This window comes from Tupaia chinensis, unplaced genomic scaffold (genome assembly GCF_000334495.1).
Source record: "Tupaia chinensis unplaced genomic scaffold, TupChi_1.0 Scaffold000426_1, whole genome shotgun sequence".
Lineage (NCBI taxonomy): Eukaryota > Metazoa > Chordata > Mammalia > Scandentia > Tupaiidae > Tupaia > Tupaia belangeri.
Window position 1 is genome coordinate 3538223 of NW_006159931.1, and position 15950 is coordinate 3554172.

Genomic DNA, 15950 nt, shown 5'->3' on the forward strand with positions numbered 1-15950 from the left:
AAAGTGAGGAAGCTCCCTCTCTCTCTCTTTCCCCCCATCCCCAGTTGAGTGCACTTGCCTATGGGAAAAAAAGAAAAGAAAAAAAGATGAGAAGGAATCTTCGGTTCTTGAAGGAACCTAAAGGATGACCCAGCTTGAAAGCAGCCACTTGCTTCTTCATCTTGGGTCTCCCCTCTTTGTCAGGAAATTGTATTCCTGTTTCCAGTGCCTGTGGAGGTGACTCTGACCCTCTGACGTGTCCATGGATTTGTGGTGTCATGTCATGGTTTCTGTGACCATGGTGACGAAGGTCTAGCAAGGGCACTTTGGCAAAACCTGGCTACCTGTCATTGTGTTACATGCAGGGAACAGGGAATGGGGAAGACATGGCCAACCACTAGGGTCACAGTTCTTTAATTATTTTAGGATTTTTCAAGGAATGATACATATTTCCTTGACAGCTACAAGTTCTGCTATGACTGCCTTCCTGTTTCTTTGCTCATTCTTTCATGTTCTTTCTGTCATTTATGACATATGGACCGACATAGCATTTGTGAATTTTTTGAGACCTATGTCATGTTATTTGTTCTTGTCACCTCCACCACAAAAGTGATGTTTCTTAGTGACAGGATGTGTTTTATTTATCTTCAGTGGCATATGTTTAATAGGTGCCCAATAAATATGCTTTGAGTAGTCCTTTCAGTACTTGAAATCTTAGAAATTAGGCCTCATTATCTCCTCTTTTAGCCATTTAAAAAATCCCTGTTTTCCTGAACTGAATGTCCTTTTCTCAATGTTTAGAAATGCTCTTTCTTCTGTTCTAAGCTATTTCTCAATCTATACTTTAGTTGTGGAGCTCAGAGAAAGCGATACTCAGGTGCAGGTTAGGTCAGCTTTCTTTAATTCTTCCATTCTGTCTTGTTCTCTCGTGTGCTCCTTTATAAAGTTTCCTCATTTACATGAAGGATAGTTACAGATATCTCATAATATTGAAAAAACAACATATGTGAACACATGTAAATCACACCACTGTGTCTCCTCAACGCTTTCCGTTCAGGGTACTTTCTTCTGATGTCTCCCTTCTCTTCTGTGTAATTTTTCTCTTAGCCTTTTTTTCTGCCATATTACAGTTAATACTAAATTTAAAATTGGTAAATTGAAGTTCTCAGTGTAGTAGGACATTTGTTTAGGAGAATTATGATTAGTCACTTAAAATTGCACTTAACCAAAAACACCCATATGAGCTGTTTTTGCCAAAATTCTTGAAAGGCTAAGTTAACAAATAAGCTTCAGAGTATCCTATCTATATATTCTAAGTATTCATTCTAAATGTATCTTTCTAAAAGTTATATATTTTGAGTGGTCTTCCTGTTTGAGGTTTTTAGGAGTTGTTAAGATTATATATTGCAGGGGCGGCAGATGGTGTAGTAGTGGAGGCGCTGGCCATGGTTCAAGTCCTGGACCCGATGGCTTGAAACACTCCGGGTGTGTGTGTGCATGCACGCCCAAAATCCCAAGAGAAGAATGGTGGAGAAGGAACTGCAGTGTGGTCATCCCTTGGGGGTTGATTTCTCACTTTTTCCCTCTCTCTGTCTCTATAGCAAAAACCCGTCTAAAAACATCGTGTGTCACAGTCTTTAAAATATGTCCAGTATTCTCTACGCGCCAAACGTTGATGTCTACTGTGACTGTGATTTGGTTTTATGTCTGAGAGTTACTGTCTGTTTATAAATTCTAGGGCCACTCTCATGAGTGAGTGGAATGAGATAATTCAGTAGCTAGCAGTTTGGTTCTCTATATAATAAGGTAAATAATGAAGGTTCAGAGCTTGGATTTTTAATATTTAATATTTTAATATTTTGATATTTTTATTTTCATAATGATGATTTAGTTAGAAGTGTTGTTTTGTTTCATTTCTTTAATAAGTTTTTTCTTATATATTCTCTTAACACTTTGGGGTAGAGGGAGCAGGTGGCCGAGACTTATTAGAGAAAATGATATTTAAGTTGAGATCAGAAAAGTGAATAAGATTTATCCAGACTAAGTAAAGATGAAGATGTTGGAAGTGAAAGATAGATTGTGTTATTATAATTTATGTTGGTTCACTAACGAGCTAGACAAATAAGACCAAATGAGTCTTGGATCTAAATGAACTATTGGGAGTAAAAGAAGATAATTAAAAGTAAATAAATATAGTTTGTGGGTTATTTCACGCAGTTCATTAGAAGTAGTTTTTATTCTTGAAAATCTGTTTATATATAATACACCAAACTCATACATATGACACAGCTTTGTATTTCTTGTACAGTTGGCTTTTTTCTGTTCACTCATTGCTTGTCTATGCGTTCTTGAGCATCTGTTATGTGCTAGCCAGAGTGTGATTTGTGCCGTGATAGCATGGGGTCAGGATGCTCTGAGAGCCCGTAAACAAAGCACCTAATGCTACGTGGGGTGAGGGATAAGGAGAGAGAAGGCTTAATGCGGAAAGTGATATTTAAGCTGATACCTGAAAGGTAAGTTTTATCTAAACAAAATAGGAATAAGGATGTTGGGAATGACACAAGGCATGAAGAATTTATTGCAGATAAAGAGAGTAATACATTTAAATATGTGTATTAAAAAAAGAATGTCAGCTATGGTAAAAAACTATCAATAATCAAATGATTACTATCATTTCTGTTATTATTTGAAGGAGTTTACATGTATTAACATTTGTATTCTTTATAAAAAGCATGTAAGGGAGTTATTGTATGTTCATTAACTGATTATAACTGTCCCTTTTCTGGGCTTATTTTACTAAAAAGAAAAAATATATTATGACACTTTAGCTTGTCATTGAAAAAATAATATATTGGGAACCAGCAGTTAGCGTAATGGCTATGTCGCTGGACTCCCACGTAGTCGACTGTGGTTCGTGTCCCGGACCCGGTGGCTTAAAACTCACACCGGGCGCATGCGTGTGCGTGCCCAAGATCCCGAGAGGAGAATGGAGGAGAAGGGATTGCGGCGTGACCATCCCCCCTGGGGGGTGATTTCTCACTTTCTGTCTCTATGTCTCTCTCTGTCTGTCTGGTGAGTGCACGCGCCATATAGCGAAAACCTCTCAAAAAATATTAAAATACTAGAGATGGTTTGTTTTGAGATATATAGTTTGTATGGTTTGTAATGGCATTCATGGATAATCCAATCTATGACTTACAGTTAACTTACAATTTTCAGTTACAAGAAATAGAGGGGATAGAGAAGAAAGTAATCAATACTGTGAAAAAACAGTAAGACAAACCCAGATTGTGACACATTTAAAAAAAATAACCGGTTCTTTTCTGGACTCTTCAGAAAAGGCAATGTTATGAGAAAGAAAATATCAGAGAGGGACCAGCATATGGTGTATGGTTATGTCGCTGGACTCCCACATGACTGACGGCGGGTCAAGTTCTGGACCTGGCAGCTTGGAACACACTGGGTGCATGTGCATGCATGCTCAAGATCCTGAGAAGAGAGTGGAGAAGAGACTGCGGCGTGTTCATCCCTCCCAGGGTGACTTCTCACTTTCTGTCTCTGTCTCTGTGGTGAGCGCATGCACCCTATAGCAAAGATCTCTCTTAAAATAAGAGAAAGAAAATTGCAGAGACTCCAGATTAAGCCAAACTGAAAGAGTCATAACAACCAAATATAATATAATGTATAATTTTTGAGTTAATCCTGGAATTTAAAAAAATCCCTACAGAAGACCTTTTGTTGACAACTGGAAAGTTTTGGATATGGACTCAGTATTAGATGACATTAGAAAATATTATCATTTTTTCTTTTCTTTTCTTTTAGTTGTCAGAGAACATGTGTACTGGCCAGAGAGGTAGGGAGGAAGAGAGGGAGAGAGGGAGAGAGAGAGAGAGAGCACTCTGCAATGGGGTGTGGTTATGCCGCAGCCTCTCCTCCATTTCTCAGTCCTACCAGGATTTCGAGATTGCATGCACGCACGTCCAGTGGTTTTCAAGCTGCCTGGGCCAGGATTTGAACTGTGATAAGCCATGTAAGATCCAACTCTCAATGCTCTGTGCTTAATCGCTGCTCTTACTGGGCTGGCCGATATCATTAATTTGTGTAGGTGTGATAATGGTATTGTGGTATGTAAGAGGAGGCCCTTATTCTAAGACTAGGCATACTCAAGTATTTAAGGGTGAAATGGTATGTGGGGAAAATTACAATATAAAAATTGCTATAAAATTTTATTTTTGGCTATGTCATTAATAGGATTCATAAGTATCAAACATTTATAAAATGCTTAACTTACTTTCCCTTTTTGTTATTGTCTGCTGTTTGACCTTCCAGGTTCATCACCATATCAGGTTTATCACCATATGGCTGTGGGCTTACTATTCTTTTTTTAATCTGTACTCATTTCTGTCCTCAATGAGAAAGTCAGTTCTGTTGGAGCTGAGACTCCGTTATTCACTGCTGAGCCCCAGCGGTGGGATAGCGGCTGGCGCCTGGTAAGCAGTGGTCTATGTGTCTAAGTAAACCAGCGACCAAGGGTAGACGGTCTCTACAGCCTTGCCGTTTCTCTACAACTCATCATGTATTTCCTATTTTTAAATTAGTTGTAGTATTGTTCACAGAGAATAATAATAGATTGTGCTTTATTTTCAGGGAAGTTGGGAAAAACGAATTTTGAAGAGTTTGAATAGTATGTGCACTGAACTGAGTATACCATTGGCACGAAAGGTAACGTTTTCCTGTGAAAGCATTACGAGTTGACTACTAGAAAGGATCATGAAGTTTTATCGCTGCTAGGCACATTTACCCTTTTTCAATTGTATAGCAGCTCGTTTTGAAATACAGATCTATGAAGGGCCGATGATGTGGGTGTATTCTATACGGAATTCTACTACGTATGCTGTAATGATCACTATGAGAAACTTGTATCTTTGAGAGTAAGTATAGACTCTGCAGTGTAGATTGTTCATAGTCACTTAGCGGTCAAGACTGAGTATGCTTTAAAGGGTCGGATTGCGTTCGTCCCCTTTCTACTGACTAGTTCAGCACAAGAGCCGGATTTCTTGAATCAGGTGGAGTTCAGGCGTACCGTGATCTTCTAGGCAATATGCTACTGGCTTTCAGCATTTGCCTAAGGAATGAAGAGAACAATGTGCCATCTCTCTGCAGAGCGGGCATTCTTCTAGATCTAATGTCACTCTATCTGTCACTCTGAACTTTGAGAGAGGAGCGATGGGAAAGGAAAGAAAAGCCATTTGAGCAATGCTCACAGGTGGGCGAGAACTAGTTTCCCTTCACTTCATTCTCCCTACCTGCGATTGATTCCCTGCTGCTGGGCAGGGAATAGTGGATGTACTTTGGGTAATATCCGAGACACCGAAGGCACCAGAAGGTGGTGTAAAAAACCAGGATACAACTGTGTGAAGAACTGTCTAAATGTGTGGGGTTGTCATGCACGGCCTTCACCTGGGAAGACGGTGCTCCTGACTCACACTCACGCTCTCTTGGCCAGTCCCCTTGCGATGCATTTCCGAGCTTGCTGGATGGGGTAAGAGATGTGGCGTGGGGCTGAGGAGCAGCTCTGTGAACTACAGTACTGGCCGGAGCAGACATTTGCTTCCTTTTCTGGGACTCATTAGCACCATATTCTAACTGAGCCACGGAACCTAAATCTAATGTAACAAATTATAGTTATAATTCCAAAAAAGTTCTCCATGTTTAATGAAATTATTTTTCCATATGTTATGGTAGTTTATTTAAGCTTTCAAATAAGTTATTGATTTTTAGCTACATTGCTAAACTTAAAAAAAATGAAACCAATTTTAAAATGACCCTTTTTAGAGGCCGGTTGGAGAACAGAAAGAACTTCTGAATAAATGGAATGAAATGGGGACCGATGAACCAGGTATAATATAAAGACCTTTTTTCAAAATGTCGTAGTGGGAAAAGAACCGCCTGCTTAGCTGTGACTCCAAAGCAGCATATTTCACAGTTCTTTTAGGAGATTAGCAACGTCCCCTGCCACTTGTCTCCTATCTTACTTTGTTTGCCAGAACCGCTTTGCAGTTTAAGCACCCTAACTTTGGTCTGTGTTCCCCATTATTTGGGGCATACCTAATTCATTTGCCTTTTCACAAAGGGGCATTGTAAAACATTATTGTAAAAGAGTGAATATTTATTCAGTGGATTTTTGAGATGCTTGTTCTTCAGTGAAGATAAGTATTTGCAAGCTTAATTTAATTGAGATGAAAATAGTTAAATAATGAAAATAGTGAAAAACAAGTTTTAAGAGTGTAAAATGCTTTTAAGGGTTTATTTTGGTTCATTTTCATATTTAAAAATTGAGTCAATTTTATCAAAATATGATGAATAACAACTGTATTTTATTTATAAAATAAATAGATGTTTATTATTATATAGACAGACATGTACAAGTCTATCATCCCCTCCTTTACTATTGCTAAATATATATATATATACACACACACACACAAACATACATAAAGTGAAAAATTACACACACTCACATATAATAGTACTATTTTTAGATACCTACATTTTTATAGCAATGATTAGAGACATATTAATATTCTTTCTTTCCATTTCTAAGGTTTTCAATAGCAGTGAGTTTTGCATTCTGTTAGAAGTATGTGTACTCACACACACACAAACACACATACATATATATATATATATATATATATATAGAGAGAGAGAGAGAGAGAGAGAGAGAGAGAGAGAGACTAGCCCAGACTAAATGCTGTAACAGAGGGAAACTGTGTTATGGAGTTCAAAAGGCAGAACAGTTTAATATAAGCAGAGGAATTCACTAAGAATGCATTGTTTGTATTCTGAGTATTTTGATAATTCTTATATAGAAGCTTTACATTGCACTGACATCGTTTAGTTAATTCAATTTTTGTGTTCCCAATACTTAACAAAATGTATAACAGCTAATTGATATTCAGCAGATGTTTAAGTTAATCAGTATGCACAACAGTGTATGAAAGAATTAACATTTATTGTTAGTGAGACTTCATAGAACATTTTAACTGAAATGTTGTTTTAAACTTTTTTTTTTCTAGATTTAAGCCTTTTTAGGCCTGTTTATGCACCTAAGGATTTTCTCGAGGTAGGTTCTGCTAGAGAAAAATGCATATACTAATGAAGGAGTGATGTGAGATAAGTGATGGAGTAAGAGTATCTCCAGAGCCATTGAAGCAGTGGACTGATACAATCAGATTACATCTGGAAATCGCTCTTGGAAAATATGGCGCAATAGTGAAAGATTAGAGGGAGGTAAAACATTAAAAATGTTTTAATCCAAACATTCTGATTAAAAGTAGTGGTGGCCCAGCCTCTGGGGTAGTCAGTAGCATACAGACAGCAGAGCTGGAGCTACAGGCCAGCCACGCTTCAAGTCACCTCCTGGTGACCTGAAAAGGTGCTGGATGTGTGGGCATGCGCCCTGGATCCTGCGGGCTGGAGGACTGGAGGAAGGGGGCTGCGCAGGGTACTTATTCTCCCTCTTGCTCTCTCTGTCACTCGTGCACACATGTCCTCTAGCATGAACTTTTCCCCACTGTACGGACCAGCACATGATGTGATGGTTTTGTTGCTGGACTCCAATGTAGTCAACTGTGGTTCTCCCCAGACCAGTGGCTTAAAGCTCATGTGGGGGTGTGTGGGCCTGAAGGGAGGAGAGTGCAGACCTGCCCTGCTTGTCAGACGGGGGATAGTCATCAAATTCCTCCATCTCTGTTAGGTAGGGGTGCTCTCTTTGTGTCCGCTGCTTCTACCAGGTTGTGGAGCCTCGACCGTAAACAGAGTTTTATCTACTGGTCTACTCACAAGACCGCGCAGTGCTCTTGACACTTGGGGTGAGGCTGGGATGGGAGGCCATGTTTAATCTGAAGCTATATGGTTGTACTCTTCCCTTAAGATGTGTGTTAGCTTAGTGCCAGTTTTGGTGTTCCGTAGGTGGGGAGCGCTGGAATCCATGGTAACAGTCGGGGGTTCAGAGTTTCAGAGTGGAGTTTCTCTTGTTGGTTTCCTCTGGAGGGCATGTGGGCAGGGCACTCCTCCGGAGCCTCATTGGCTTCAGATGGTTGACTCTCCTTTACATTTCTAAATCAAAATTTGTTCCAGAATTCCTGCCATCTTTTTCTTGTACTTCATCGGTGTCACCTCACTACTCTCTTCTCAGAGAGACATCAGGGCAGGAGTTTCTAGTTGAATGAGAGGCCGCAGTGCACTTTTGCCACTCCCTCTAGGAATTCTCAGCTTTGGGCTCTGCTTCAGCCTGCTTACTCAGCGCTTTCCTGGCTGCCTCTCTATGCCTCTGTCGGTCACTCCAGCCATGCCACAGCCTGCTCAGTCCCTGTCTGTCTCGTGGTTCCAGCAGTAGCTGGGTCTGGAGAGGTAACACCCCCCTCCCCCCCTCCCCAGAAAATACCAGGGACTGAGTCTCAGCAGCAGGGCTGGCAGCCTGGCCCAGCATGGAGGGTGGTGTCAGGAAGGCTGGATGCCCAGTCGTAACTACTCCTAGCAACTTCCTCCTGAGTAGAATTTTGTAAATCTTACAAAATGGTGTGTACTCCAAATCTGCTAGTGAGAAGCACCAGAGCCCGAGTGGCACTGGTGATGGCAGCTCCTCCACCAGGAGAGCCTACGCCGCTGCCCCTGTGTCCCCACACACACCTTTGCATGCACACACAGACACTCGTGCATACACGCACACTCACCCTCTCAAATGCTCACACGCACACTCAGCACCATTTTTCTCCAAGTGTTTACTATACTTTTTTTTTTAGAAGTTTTTGCCTTAGGGCACATGTGCTTGCCAGAGACAGAGACAGTGAGAGGGAAATCACCCCCCAGAGGGGATGGTGACGCTGCAATCCCTTCTCCTCTATTCTCCTCCCAGGATCTTGGGCACGCACACGTATGTGCCCGGTGTGAATTTAAAGCCACTTAGTCTGGGACTCAAGCCACGGTTGGCCATGTGGGAGTCTAGTGACGTAACCGCTATACCATCTCCTGGCCCAAACTAGCACTATGATATAAACATTTTATGTTATTATTTATATTCATTGAGGCATATTATATTATATTTATTATACGAATTTATCATAATGTATTTAAATAATTCCCTCTAATGGGATATTTAAGCTTCTTTTTTAAAAATTATAAACAATACTCCATTTTTTTCGATACAGTCTTTGCAAACATATTTAATTTTTTCCTTAGAAGTGCAATCCATATTCACACTTAACAAAGATGCCTAGATTAAAGGATATATCAATGTCTAAGATGTTTGTTATTGCTTATATTTGAAAATTATATAAATGATTTTCTTATATGCTGTGTGTCTGAATTTTTTTTTTATCTCCTGGGAGTTTGGTTTAGAGGAAATACCCTATAATGTCACTCTGCCATCTTTCTAAAAACCATGTCAGTTTCTGTTTTAAAGGTGTTAGGGTTGGTTCTAAAATTATGTTTAATAGATTTTACAATTAGGCTATTTTTTATCTAGATTTTCACATGGTAGATTGTTAGTTGGATGATTAAAACCATTTTAATTATATTTTATCATTTTAATACAATTTTATAATATTTTAGACTGTAATTAAAGTATATGTATAATGACAAGTAGTTTTTGGTTTTGTAGTGATATATCAAGACTATCACTGCCGATTTTTTAAAGTGTAAACATCCTATAGAGAAACTAACCCTAACCTGGATTTCTTTTAAAGGTATTAATTAATCTTCGCAACCCAAATTATGAAAATGGTGATTCTCTGAGTTTTAGGACTCATTTGGGTTTAATCCAAGTTCCTCTGAAAGTAAAAGACATCCCTGAATTGGTAAGTAGAGAAAAAAAAATTTAGAAGATAACCATTAGAAAAATGTTTTAATATAGCCTGTATGTAAAACATAGGGTAATCTGCTTATTAAATGAATTAATAAAGTGACGGTCTTTTTTCTTTTTTTGGCCAGAAGGCATGTGCATGTATGTGAGAGAGAGAAAGAGAGAGAGAACATCTCTCAGACTGAACCTGGTCACACTACGATCCTTTTTCTCTCCATTTTCCCAGCCCATCAGGATCCTGGGAAATACATGCAGACGCTTGCTTGTTTCTCAAACTGCTGGGCCAGGGCTTGAACCGTGGTTGGCCATGTGAGATCTAGTTCCCTCTGCCCTAGAGGGCAGGTCTGACTTTTCTTTTTTATCACAAATCTCTGTGTGTGTGTGTATGTGTATGTAAGAGAGAGAGAGAGAGAGAGAGGGGATCATTAGAGGAAGATTAACATCTGACTGGTAAAAGTCCCAGAAAGAAAAAACAGAAGGAAGATAATTATTATAATTATTTCCAAAAACTGGGACCAGCAGATGGCATGATGGTTACATTGCTGGACACCCTTGTAGTCAACTGAGGTTTGAGTCCTGGACCTGTTGACCTGAAACTTGCACTGGGGGGACCAGCAGTTGGCATAATGGCTATGTCGCTGGACTCCCATGTAGTCGACTGCAGTTCAAGTACTGGACCCAGTGGCTTAAACTTATGCTGGGCACATGTGTGTGTGTGCCCAAGATCCTGAGAGGAGAATGGAGGAAAACAGATTGCAGCATGGCCATCCCCCCCTGGGGGCTGATTCCCACTTTTTGTCTCTCTGTTTCTCTCTGACTTTCTGGAGAGCATATGAGCCTTATAGCAAAAATCTCTCCAAAAAGAAAAAGAAAGAAACTTATACTGGGTGCGTGTATGTGTCCAAAGTCTCAAGAGGAGAATCACAGAGAAGAGGTTGTGATGTGGCCATACCCCCGGGAGGTGATTTCTCGCTTTCTGTCTCTCTTTCTCTTTCTGTCTCTCTGGTGAATACACATACCCTATAGCAAAAATATCTCTTAAAAAATGAGGAAAATTTCCAAAAAGTGAAAAACAATAGATGCAGTATAAAAATCCCACCAAGCTTGCAATGGCATGAACGAAAGAAAATTCACTCTGTGGCACTTGAAAAAGAGAAATCTGAGAACCTTTTAAAGAAGAAAAACAGGATACATACAGTGTCAGGAATCAGAGTGACATCAGACTTCTTAGCAGCAAGACTGGAAGGCAGCAGATATTGAAATAATACCTTTAAAAATGTGAATGCAGAGACCAGCAGATGGCGTAATGGTTACATCACTGGACTTCCACATGGCTGACCTTTGTTCAAGTCCCAGACCCGGTAGCTTACAAATCACTCTGGGTGCATGTGTGTGTGCACCCAAAATCCTAAGAGAAGGATGGAGAAGAAGGGATAGTGGCATGGTCATCTCCCTGGGTTGGGGGGGAATGTTTTCTTGTTTTCTGTCTCTGTTTCTCTGTCTCTCTGTATCTCTGGCGAGCACACATGCCCTATAGCAAAACCTTCTCTAAAAAACAAAAGAGTGGAGTGCAGGGGCCAGATGGCAGTGTAGTGGTGGCATGGTACTCTCTGAGAAGTTCTGGTTTGCATCTAGAGACCTTCCTAGCAGGACGGGAACACACGTGCCCATGATCTGGGCTGGCTGAAGCTAGAGGCAGATCATGGCATGGAGACCTTGGGGTGGGGGGTGTACTCTTTCTCTCTGTCTGTCTCTTGTTCCTGGAAGAAAGGAATAGATGATTGTTTTAAGAATTCAGGATGATTTCACACTTGCAATTTGGTAATATGACGTCCCCAGGAAGAGTGAGAGCGGAGGAATCACGGACACATTATCCTGTGCGTTTTCAGCCCCGCAGAAGCAGAGCTAGACAGAGACAGTGAGAGGGAAATCACCCCCCAGAGGGGATGGTGACGCTGCAATCCCTTCTCCTCTATTCTCCTCCCAGGATCTTGGGCACGCACACGTATGTGCCCGGTGTGAATTTAAAGCCACTTAGTCTGGGACTCAAGCCACGGTTGGCCATGTGGGAGTCTAGTGACGTAACCGCTATACCATCTCCTGGCCCAAACTAGCACTATGATATAAACATTTTATGTTATTATTTATATTCATTGAGGCATATTATATTATATTTATTATACGAATTTATCATAATGTATTTAAATAATTCCCTCTAATGGGATATTTAAGCTTCTTTTTTAAAAATTATAAACAATACTCCATTTTTTTCGATACAGTCTTTGCAAACATATTTAATTTTTTCCTTAGAAGTGCAATCCATATTCACACTTAACAAAGATGCCTAGATTAAAGGATATATCAATGTCTAAGATGTTTGTTATTGCTTATATTTGAAAATTATATAAATGATTTTCTTATATGCTGTGTGTCTGAATTTTTTTTTTATCTCCTGGGAGTTTGGTTTAGAGGAAATACCCTATAATGTCACTCTGCCATCTTTCTAAAAACCATGTCAGTTTCTGTTTTAAAGGTGTTAGGGTTGGTTCTAAAATTATGTTTAATAGATTTTACAATTAGGCTATTTTTTATCTAGATTTTCACATGGTAGATTGTTAGTTGGATGATTAAAACCATTTTAATTATATTTTATCATTTTAATACAATTTTATAATATTTTAGACTGTAATTAAAGTATATGTATAATGACAAGTAGTTTTTGGTTTTGTAGTGATATATCAAGACTATCACTGCCGATTTTTTAAAGTGTAAACATCCTATAGAGAAACTAACCCTAACCTGGATTTCTTTTAAAGGTATTAATTAATCTTCGCAACCCAAATTATGAAAATGGTGATTCTCTGAGTTTTAGGACTCATTTGGGTTTAATCCAAGTTCCTCTGAAAGTAAAAGACATCCCTGAATTGGTAAGTAGAGAAAAAAAAATTTAGAAGATAACCATTAGAAAAATGTTTTAATATAGCCTGTATGTAAAACATAGGGTAATCTGCTTATTAAATGAATTAATAAAGTGACGGTCTTTTTTCTTTTTTTGGCCAGAAGGCATGTGCATGTATGTGAGAGAGAGAAAGAGAGAGAGAACATCTCTCAGACTGAACCTGGTCACACTACGATCCTTTTTCTCTCCATTTTCCCAGCCCATCAGGATCCTGGGAAATACATGCAGACGCTTGCTTGTTTCTCAAACTGCTGGGCCAGGGCTTGAACCGTGGTTGGCCATGTGAGATCTAGTTCCCTCTGCCCTAGAGGGCAGGTCTGACTTTTCTTTTTTATCACAAATCTCTGTGTGTGTGTGTATGTGTATGTAAGAGAGAGAGAGAGAGAGAGAGGGGATCATTATAGGAAGATTAACATCTGACTGGTAAAAGTCCCAGAAAGAAAAAACAGAAGGAAGATAATTATTATAATTATTTCCAAAAACTGGGACCAGCAGATGGCATGATGGTTACATTGCTGGACACCCTTGTAGTCAACTGAGGTTTGAGTCCTGGACCTGTTGACCTGAAACTTGCACTGGGGGGACCAGCAGTTGGCATAATGGCTATGTCGCTGGACTCCCATGTAGTCGACTGCAGTTCAAGTACTGGACCCAGTGGCTTAAACTTATGCTGGGCACATGTGTGTGTGTGCCCAAGATCCTGAGAGGAGAATGGAGGAAAACAGATTGCAGCATGGCCATCCCCCCCTGGGGGCTGATTCCCACTTTTTGTCTCTCTGTTTCTCTCTGACTTTCTGGAGAGCATATGAGCCTTATAGCAAAAATCTCTCCAAAAAGAAAAAGAAAGAAACTTATACTGGGTGCGTGTATGTGTCCAAAGTCTCAAGAGGAGAATCACAGAGAAGAGGTTGTGATGTGGCCATACCCCCGGGAGGTGATTTCTCGCTTTCTGTCTCTCTTTCTCTTTCTGTCTCTCTGGTGAATACACATACCCTATAGCAAAAATATCTCTTAAAAAATGAGGAAAATTTCCAAAAAGTGAAAAACAATAGATGCAGTATAAAAATCCCACCAAGCTTGCAATGGCATGAACGAAAGAAAATTCACTCTGTGGCACTTGAAAAAGAGAAATCTGAGAACCTTTTAAAGAAGAAAAACAGGATACATACAGTGTCAGGAATCAGAGTGACATCAGACTTCTTAGCAGCAAGACTGGAAGGCAGCAGATATTGAAATAATACCTTTAAAAATGTGAATGCAGAGACCAGCAGATGGCGTAATGGTTACATCACTGGACTTCCACATGGCTGACCTTTGTTCAAGTCCCAGACCCGGTAGCTTACAAATCACTCTGGGTGCATGTGTGTGTGCACCCAAAATCCTAAGAGAAGGATGGAGAAGAAGGGATAGTGGCATGGTCATCTCCCTGGGTTGGGGGGGAATGTTTTCTTGTTTTCTGTCTCTGTTTCTCTGTCTCTCTGTATCTCTGGCGAGCACACATGCCCTATAGCAAAACCTTCTCTAAAAAACAAAAGAGTGGAGTGCAGGGGCCAGATGGCAGTGTAGTGGTGGCATGGTACTCTCTGAGAAGTTCTGGTTTGCATCTAGAGACCTTCCTAGCAGGACGGGAACACACGTGCCCATGATCTGGGCTGGCTGAAGCTAGAGGCAGATCATGGCATGGAGACCTTGGGGTGGGGGGTGTACTCTTTCTCTCTGTCTGTCTCTTGTTCCTGGAAGAAAGGAATAGATGATTGTTTTAAGAATTCAGGATGATTTCACACTTGCAATTTGGTAATATGACGTCCCCAGGAAGAGTGAGAGCGGAGGAATCACGGACACATTATCCTGTGCGTTTTCAGCCCCGCAGAAGCAGAGCTCCTGCTCCTTCCCCACTTTTCACCTGACAGACTAGTTTCTAGTACAGAAAAAAAAACCGACGGAAAAGTGCCCCTACGTGCTACAAGCAACTCCAGTTTCTATCGCTAACGGCAGTACATTGTGACCAACAGAGGCAGTGCCTCGTGTGCAGATGCTAGCAGAGTAAGTCTGAAAGCCAGAGGATTTGTCTTCTGCTGTGAAGGAAAAAAGAAAACCTGGAATTCAAGCATTCCTACACACAGACATTTCTAAAAGTGACTTCCTGGGATGTCTTTTGTCACAAGCTGGTTTTGGGGATCATTTATCAACCCAGTAGAAATAATTAAAACTAATTTCATTTTTTTAAAGAAGGAAGTATGGTTTCAGCAATTAGAATAGTTATAAAACACTGAGGCAAATATTAATAGAAATATTTAATTACAAAGGGCATAAAAATAATGTCAGTAATATGGGGGGTTTTCTATATTTAAAAGGTCCCAGACAAACATGATTACTGTCCCTAGACTAGATTACTAGATAAGTGGGGAAGTCTGGAGAGTAAATCCAATTTATCCTTATTGTAGCAAAGCACTTGCTAGTCCAATTTTATTTAAAAATTAATTTGTTTTGGATTTAGTTAATTAAGAGCAGAGTGAAGCACAGTTCCATAGAAAGCACAGATACAAAATTATATTGGTAATTTTAGACAATAATTTTAGAAGGCAAAATTGTTAAATGCTACATATATTCTGTGAGTGTGTGTGTGTGTGTGTGTGTGTGCACATCTGAAAATGGATTTTCTGAAAGGTTTGATGTTAGTGATAAGGATAATTATCATTCCGCACTTTGCTGACCAGTTTTATTTAAAAAGACAAAGTTAAGAATGCTTATTGAAAAACAGTTTTTTTGGGCCAGCAGATGGTGTGGTGGTATAGGCACTGAACTCTGACGTAGCCTACAGCAGTTCAAATCCTGGATCTGGCTGCTTGCTTTCTCACTTCTCTCTTGCTCTCTCTCTCTCTCTCTCTCTCTCTCGTGAGCAGGTGTGTCCTGTAGCAAATTGTTAGTTGTCGGGAAAGTTGTGATGTATTTTTCTATGCAAAAATGTGTCATGACTTTCCCAACCACCCAATAAAAATTAATAACAATAAATAAAATAAATAATTCTTTTTTTAAAAAAAGTTTTTCTTAAAAAAAGTGGCAGCACTAAATATTGCTCCAAAGGCACCAGAGTAAAGACCTTTCTTAAGTAGGAAAAGTTAGGGAAAATAAATATTTTACCAAAGG

The 15950-nt window shown here is 39.8% G+C and overlaps 1 protein-coding gene across 4 annotated transcripts in view; it reads left to right on the forward strand.

The window, feature by feature from the left end:
* TBC1D19 (TBC1 domain family member 19) overlaps window positions 1-15950 on the forward strand; it is a 111884-nt gene that overhangs the window by 38230 nt on the left and 57704 nt on the right. For all 4 annotated transcript variants that reach the window (XM_006154941.3, XM_006154942.3, XM_006154940.3 and 1 more), the window contains exons 5-8: window positions 4627-4701; window positions 5815-5878; window positions 7059-7105; window positions 9729-9839. In XM_006154941.3, coding sequence (XP_006155003.1) covers window positions 4627-4701; window positions 5815-5878; window positions 7059-7105; window positions 9729-9839 — 297 coding nt within the window. The remainder of the gene's footprint in view (window positions 1-4626; window positions 4702-5814; window positions 5879-7058; window positions 7106-9728; window positions 9840-15950) is intronic.